Below are 8,109 nucleotides of genomic sequence, written 5' to 3'. Positions count from 1 at the left end.
ATTCTAATTCGAGGGGCTAATGTTTATTTTTAAATTAAAAATTACCCATTATCCCATTATTTTCTAAGATAAACCAGCTATTTAATTAAAATGAAAACTGATGTACTAGATAACTTATACAATTTGTGAAAACACAACAAACTATTATTCAACTCCCACTCAATTAAGGCTTGGAGTATGATTTGTGTATAGAAGGGACTGTGTGAAATGACACAGAGTTTGCAACAACAACAACAAATCAACCAAATGAACACTATTTAAATCTTTGTGGAAAAAAAGATACCCAAGGAAAAAGTAACACTATGGAAGTCAATGTTAAGAAGAACAAGAATTTTTTTTTATAATTATGGACTTTATTTTTATTTACTATGCCAACATTTTGAAGAGAGACTTTACATCCAGTTCTTATAATTCATTTTACAAGCAAATTCTAAAATACAGTATTTACTCTGAACACTTTTTTTAAAGTTAATGGGAAAAACAATACTGCAGATATTAAAGTCTGTGGTGTTTTCTTTTTTTTAGTTAATAATGACTTAAGAGACTTTAAACTCTTGGGGTCAGTATTATTTTGTTATGGTGATGCTTTACCATTGAGAACATGGATAGCTTTTCTCCAATAAAGTTAAAACCTAAGAAGATTTTTTAGTTAACAGCATAGTTGTAGACTGGTGCCCATCATCATAATCATTTATTCATATGTATTCTTTCAAATCACTGCAGCAGAAAAACTAAAAGGAAGTATGGAAAGAAAATTAGAACAATCTAATCCAAGCATCAGAATTAAGAAAAATAGCAAGGCCATCACCCCTAAGGAAAATATCAGGTATTTGTTTTATAGCTATAATTAATTTTCAAATGTGTGCATAAGCATGCAAACATAACCACCCTAATTTATAAACACAAAAACTATTGTATAAGTTTGAGAGTAAACTAAAATGTACTGCAGTCTTACTGATCTTCATTGTAAGTCTATTTGGTGACTCCAAATTATATACTCAGCGCCCTAGAGACCAGGAAACCATCATGACAACTCTGCTCAGAAATGAAAAGTGTACCTCTGTGTCTGTACCACCATCTACACTACAGGAAGATCTAGAACTGACAGCTATAGGAGGAACATGTTCTCTCTGATACACTGAGTAAAATACTTAAGGGGGTCAACGAAACATTCAAAGAACTTAGTGCTTTAATGGGAAAAGTGACATGCTGAGGATATAATTCTGTGAAAGACTGTATTTCAAATAGCATGAATTAGAGAGAAATTTATTTCAACAAAGAGCCACACCCAACAGGAGGCATTGCAATATTTCAGGCACAGCTCCAAGCAATTAAGCTCATTTAAAGTGCAAATCTGATATTTTCTTTCATATTCAGGATTTTACTTGTTAAAATACTTAGTAGGTTCCTTAATACCTATATAAATACAATGAACAGTACTCCATATTCCTGAAAATATTACACAAAAACAAGACTCCAAAAGAAAAATGCTAGAGGATCTCAGTCTTTATAAACATTCTAAATGATTTAATGTCTAAATGATGTAATCCTTTAATGCATTAAAATAATCTGCACCTGTACTGATAAACTCCTTAGGCCAAGCTTTCTTTAAAGAATTTGATAGGCATCCCATTAACAGCCAAATGTATAATTCTACATACTCGACTAATTTTCTCTTTCACAAATGTGAAACTTAACCAATCTCCAGAAAACTTCCTCAGGACTTGGAATTCATATACTGCAACCATCTTCACTGAAATCACAAGAACTAAGAAAAAAGTGATCTGAGTTCTTGTGGAGGGGGTTTTGGCACAGAGTTGATTTACAGAAGAACTAAACAGAGATTCAGCCAACTCTGGTGAGCTACATCCTCACCTCATTTCTGACTTAACATTTACTAAGGAGCAGCTTAACATAATACTCTTGCAGTATTTAAAGAGAACTGCAGGCAAATACTTTGTTGTTTTGTGCAAGCATCCTAATTTTGTTCTCTTAAATATATTATGATATATATTGATCAGCTTTCTGCTCAGATTAAAGCTCAACAAAGGTACAGATTTTGAACTGATGGGTTGATTCATTTTCTGCAAATTCAACAGGGAGAAAAAAAGAGCAAGAAAATATTAGAATAAACAAACTGCAGAGGTCAAAATCTTATGTAATAGACAAAGACATTTCCCTCAAACTAGGGGTTAAAAGTAACATAAAAAATTAAAACTTTTCCTGTAAAGATAAAGACCTACTTGCAAATGTTACACAAGAGTCTGTGTGTGTGACTGTGTGTGTGTGTCTGTGCGTGCGCACGTGACAGGATCTTAAGTCGGCTCCAACTCCTGGAAATCCTATGGATGAGTGACATCTACAATGTCCTGTCCTCAACAGCCCTGCTCAGCTCCTGTACACCATGTCTATTACTTCTATTACGGAGTCAACCCATCTCATATCTGGTCTTCCTCTTTCCCTGCTGCCTTCTACTTTCCCAATATTACTGTCTTTTCCGAAGAACCCTGACCTTTCATGATGTGCCTGAAGAGTCTCTATAACTTCTAAATTAACCAAAACTCTCCTAATTCATCAGTATGTTTTACTTCAAAGAAATAGTGGTAACATCCCATTTGCAAGATGTAAGTTTTCTTTCTCCTTCAAAATGAAAGACCACATGCATCACTTAGAGCTATAGCCATTACTGCTCGTCTCTATGAACAAACAAGAGTTTTGCTGTTATACTAACAATATCTGTACAATGTGAAAAACTTCTGAACTTCTGTGCTTCTCCTGAAGAAGCGTTGTTGAATGAGAATATGATGCTAACCTGTTACCAAATCCCAAAATAGTTTCTAACCGTGAATGGCAAATTCACACTAATGGTAAGGGAAAATTGCATCAAAATGGTAGTAATCACCTCTTTCAAAATTTACAGTAAAACACCTGCTGCTATTTCTCTAAAAAGGGGCAGACAATTTCACCAATATACATTTTAAAAAGGAATCCCTAGAAATTTGAGTGACTAACTTTTTGTCCAGAGCCCCTTTTGATGCATTGTTGGTCAGCTGATCACAACAAAAATTTACATTGTAAAAGCCAATCTCTCTGGAATACATTAATTCTAATGAAAACAGCAACAGGTGAACAACCTAAAGAGGACATGATATGAAGGAACAGGAGAGCAAATTTACTGAACCATCTGAAGAGTGGTCCACAGCATGATTAGGTTTGTGCATCTGGTCCCTTAGCAGTTCCACAGCTACTTTCCTAGCACATTAAATAAGCATACTGCCATTAAAATATCTTTTAATATCTCTTAATAAAACATAACTCCCCCTCTCTAATTCTATTTTTCTTCCAAAATCTACTTTTCAAGAAATCATTCAGACATACACCAACATAAAAGGGAAATCAGAAAAACTCAGCAAAATAAAAGTGCTATGAATGTTAGCTTTCTCAAGATAGTCTTACTTCAACTTATAATTATTGTCAAAATATTTTAACTTATTTTGCTGCAGAAAACAGTCTTAAATCCCTATGTATGGGATATTTATAGCCCATGAAAGTTTTGTGCAAACATTTCAAGTTCATTGTTACAGCCTTCAGATATTAGCAGAAAGTCAATAAATATACATATTACAATACAGACTTAGTATATATGCTGTGGAACTTTAAAACAGCTATCATGGATTCATAAGCCTAAAAGGTTCAAAAGTGAATTACCAGCAGAACTCTAGCACCAACATATTATAAATGAACATATCTTTAGGTACAGGTTTCAAGACTACCTCAAGCTTTCCAAAATTTATCCAGTAGCAAAAACAAACACAATGGTGTGTATGTATAAACAAAAGTACAAAGTAATATACAAATGGTTTATATATAATATGAAACATTTTAGACTGGGGTATTTGGTAAATAAACATTGAGAGTAGCTTACTAATCCCAGGGAAAATGAAACTTACATAGACTTCCCATTAAAGGCCTGATCGCCTTTATTCATCATAGAGCTTTTGCATAGACCTTTTAAAAATATAAATCAATGGCCAGAACTCTGCTTACGGACTACCATCTTCCATTATCACCAAATCTTTAGTTAAAATAATAATCACATTCACAAGAGAGGCAAGTGAAAAAGAGGCTCTGAGAACTACAATGAATATAGACCTTAAAAGGACTAAATAAGCAAAGCACATTTCTTGCCTGCTAAGTGAAATATTATGTATTTTATGATGTATAAAGGCATGGATAACATGATTAGAGCCTTCTGTAGGCCTCTGGGATGGGTAAGCAAACTTTTGTGTTTACCTGAGACAAATATATTCAAATGCTATGTACTTCAACCAGTATATAAAATGGAAAAGCCCAAACTAGTAGTAGCTCCCACATTTTAATTTTTACAATTTTGCAAGCTCCATCATGGCAGCAAACTGCCATGTAAAGCTATTACAGAACAGATTGTTTAAAAAAAAAACAAACAAAAACAAATTGGCAGGTGATGGCTATGTACTTAATATATCTTTGGTTTAGGAAGACGAGAATATCGATTAGAGGCCAAACAATCCCCAGAATTCAAACTGCCATCTGGATTCTGCATGATCTCTTTTCTTTTTGTTAGTGGCCTTGGGATGCTTGTCTTGGCTTGGAAGTTTTGAGGCTCTAGGCGGGGGTTGCTTACTTGTTTTTGTTTGAAAGAACCAGAAGGAGGGCGGAGCTTAGATGACTTTAGATTTAGATTTGCAAGATTTGTTTGACTAGATGTTAGCTGAAGTTTTGCTGAATTACATGGTGCGATTATTGGTGAGTTCTTACAAGTGGGAGTCCTACTTGAAGATGATTCAGAAACTGAAGGAGGTACCAAAGAATTCAAAATGGATGGCTTAAAAAGCTGCAAGGATTTGGGCTGACATGTGTTGTCTGTCAGTGAAGACGGATTTCTTCCAACTCTCTTGGCCTGGTCTACTGTACTTGCCTGGGTAAGTGTTTGAGAAGCGGGTACAATCTGCAAGTCATTAATTTTATTATTTGCCAAATGATAAGGCTCTTGAGCATCTATGGTCGTGTTCAACTTTGCTTCCGAAGGTCTACTCTTAGCCACATCCTTAGTGAACTGCAGGCTTGAGGAAAAAGGCTGGTCTTCCACACCACCGTTGCTACCTTGTTGCAAGTTATCTGTAACGCTTTCATCCAGGTGTGCAATACCCTTATGTATGCCCTGGATTGTGCATTCACTGTGGTCCTCGATATGTTGCGATTTTATTAGTTTTCCCTGGGTGCGGTCGGTGGGTCTGGGAAGGCTGCTGGAAGGCTGTAGTACTTGAGGCTATTAAAATTAAAAACATAATTAGCAACAATTCATTTCAGAAATGCCACCTAGAATTAATATAAGTTCCAATTAGGCTGTGTGGGTACTTCTTATGTTTTAATATGAGAAATATATAAGGTTCTTTTAAATTAAAAAATAAATTGTAATATTTAACTGAATTCATGAGACACAGAGTGATAATGCAAACAAAAATGATACAGGCAGTAAACACTAAACAAGATCCAAAATCAAACAGAAAAGATAAAACTTAAAGTACTGATTTATTGTTGAAAAAAGATTCCTGCCTTAATTGATACATTAAGTATTTAAAACTTTATATATAAGAGCTTGACAGAAAGATTTCCATGGCACTTTAATTTAATCTCCATAAAGCATTCAGATAGTAACTGTGACCTTCAGAATATTACCAATTTTCAATTTTTTTTTTAAAGAAAAGCTGTATACCACTTTATCACACTTGACTAGAGGAAGTAGTAATTTGAAAGTGTCAAGGTAACTTTGGTGAGCTAAACAGAAGAAATTTCTCCTCTCACAGGACTTAAATTTTATCAAAAAGATAGAGATTATAAATAGAGAAAACTCTAAGGTAATACAAGATAATGAGAAATACTATATAGAAGATAAAAGTGGGTAATAGAAAGTAACTAGTAATGAGAGAGGAAGTTATTGAGAGTCAGGGAAGGTACTATGGTCTGACTATAGTAATTTAGATCTAGGCTCTGTGCTTTAAAGGTCCTACATATCATCACACCACACACACACACACACACACACACACACACACACACATGTTACAAAACACTCAGGTGCATTTGTCACTTCCAATCTACCATTGGCACAATGTTGGCTTTAATCTTAAACACCTACACTAATGACTAATGGCATTCAGATCCCAGGAGAAGGCTTCTTCCCTTCTCTTTGCCTTATAGAGAGCATGGCAGGCACCTAGGTAGGCTCTCAGTAAATCTCTACTCAATGAAGAAATGAAGTATATATTTAACTCTGATTAACTGGGCATCAGACAGAACTATGCCTTTGAAATGAATCATTTGTTTCCTCATACATATGCTCTTCTCTTTTTCCCAGTTTTGAAATGTCATTTTCCACAAATATGGCCTTTCATTCTTGTGAAATTGATGTGAAAGTGAAATAAGAAACAAACCATTTTTCCTAGAAATAAAGCGATATGAAATTGTCAGAATATGCTATAGAGGACATTGTGCAACATTTTTGTTCAAGATATGTATCACGAATTTTACTCATTAAAAATAACTGAAATTATTCTTTATAATTTCAAATGAATAAAATTTAAGAACTCTAAAAATAAAAGTGTCAAGGTGCTGTACCTCTTTCAAGAATCAAAATTATATTTTGATTAATATTTAGAATAAAAATTATATTCTCAGTTGATATGAAATTCTAGTTAAACGAAAATAGGTCAATTCACTTATTTAATGTTAACCTAACTTTAATATTCTTGTTGAAAAGTTTCAGAATAAAATGTTTTCTCAGCTTATTCTGTCTCACTGCCATATAAGAAATCAACTAAGGTTTCGTTATGGCTAATATGTAGAAAACAGATTTACCTTTAATTTAATAAATTAAAAACGATCAGCCTTTGGAATGATGACTGAGATTAAAACAAATCTGATATTGCTTGTCACCTGAACTAAAGCACAGAATAACAAAGTTCTTAAAAGAGGCCAATGTGCCTTGCACACACTTTTCTGGAGTGCACTGTGTGGTTATATTCTATACAAATCAGAGGAAACCTGCAATTTCAACTACTTTCGTGCATTCAATAAAGAATATGAATCTTAAAATTATCTTTCAATGGCCCAAATAGTTTATATGGGGCAGAACCTATTGGTCATGTCCTTACACAGAGATGGGTGCTATACATGTATAAACATACTCATACACATACACACAGTCACACACACAAACTTACACTTTCTATAAAATAATGTGGGCTGAAAACATTGAAAAGACTGGCACAGAGCTTTGAAACATTAACTTAAAGGATTTTTTTTTTTTACTAATTAAAATAACTTTAAAACTATGCAACCCATAAACAAATCTACACAGTATATCTAATTTCTCCAACAGATGGGATCAATCTATTTATACTGACTGCATCATTTGACACTTTTTTCCGCCTCCTGACCAGCACTGAACTATGGCTGCCAGGGTCAGCAATCAGGGATTAGATTATGGCAGGGTTACCAGGGACTTCTTGAGAATAAAGTTCACTGATTCTTGGAGGAATGGTTGGCTATGATGGTATAGGGCTGGCTTGCTATTTAAAAAATAGTAAAATCAAGACAATGACTACTCAAAATTAATCCATATAGAATATGTTACATCAAACTTATTTTAGAATGTTTAAAATAAATAAGAAACCTCAGTTTTTTCTTCAAGTGAAATATCCTAGACTTTAAAGTCAGTGGGCATTTTCACAATAAGTCACCATAGAGATGAAAAAACTGTGCTTCAAGAATGAAGGTACTGAAAAAAGAGAAGAAGGAGAAGAAAGGTACTAAAATCACCATTAACTAATTTAAAAGACTCTCCTTGGGATTCCCTTGAAAAAAATGACCATGCCAAAGCGATCACTCTACAGAAATTAGTAAAAATGTAGAACTGGACACTAATACTCAAACTAAAATATACCAAATGAGGAGAAGAAAACCACCAACGAGGAAACAGGTTCAGCATCAAATGGTTAATTGAATGGGGATTTGTTTTCCCTTTTGACCCTCAAAAATAATAGTTTCAAGTTAAAAATCTTGAAGCAA

At 33.9% G+C, this 8,109-nt stretch overlaps 1 protein-coding gene across 4 annotated transcripts in view; it reads right to left on the bottom strand.

Annotated features, from left to right (window-relative positions):
* Nucleotides 1–1,471: 1,471 nt before the first annotated feature.
* The window catches only part of CCSER2 (coiled-coil serine rich protein 2), a 168,409-nt gene continuing 161,771 nt past the window's right edge, over nt 1,472–8,109 (bottom strand). For 3 of the 4 annotated variants that reach the window (XM_090278317.1, XM_090278318.1, XM_090278320.1), the window contains one exon: nt 1,472–5,308. In XM_090278317.1, the coding sequence (XP_090134443.1) occupies nt 4,496–5,308 (813 nt within the window). In that variant the 3' untranslated portion in view covers nt 1,472–4,495. The remainder of the gene's footprint in view (nt 5,309–8,109) is intronic. The other variant, XM_090278319.1, reaches the window with a different exon arrangement.

The sequence above is a fragment of the Furipterus horrens genome, unplaced genomic scaffold, assembly GCF_987537825.1.
Source record: "Furipterus horrens unplaced genomic scaffold, mFurHor1.1.pri manual_scaffold_5, whole genome shotgun sequence".
In the NCBI taxonomy this organism is placed as follows: domain Eukaryota; kingdom Metazoa; phylum Chordata; class Mammalia; order Chiroptera; family Furipteridae; genus Furipterus; species Furipterus horrens.
This window is presented reverse-complemented; position numbering and strand designations above follow the sequence as displayed.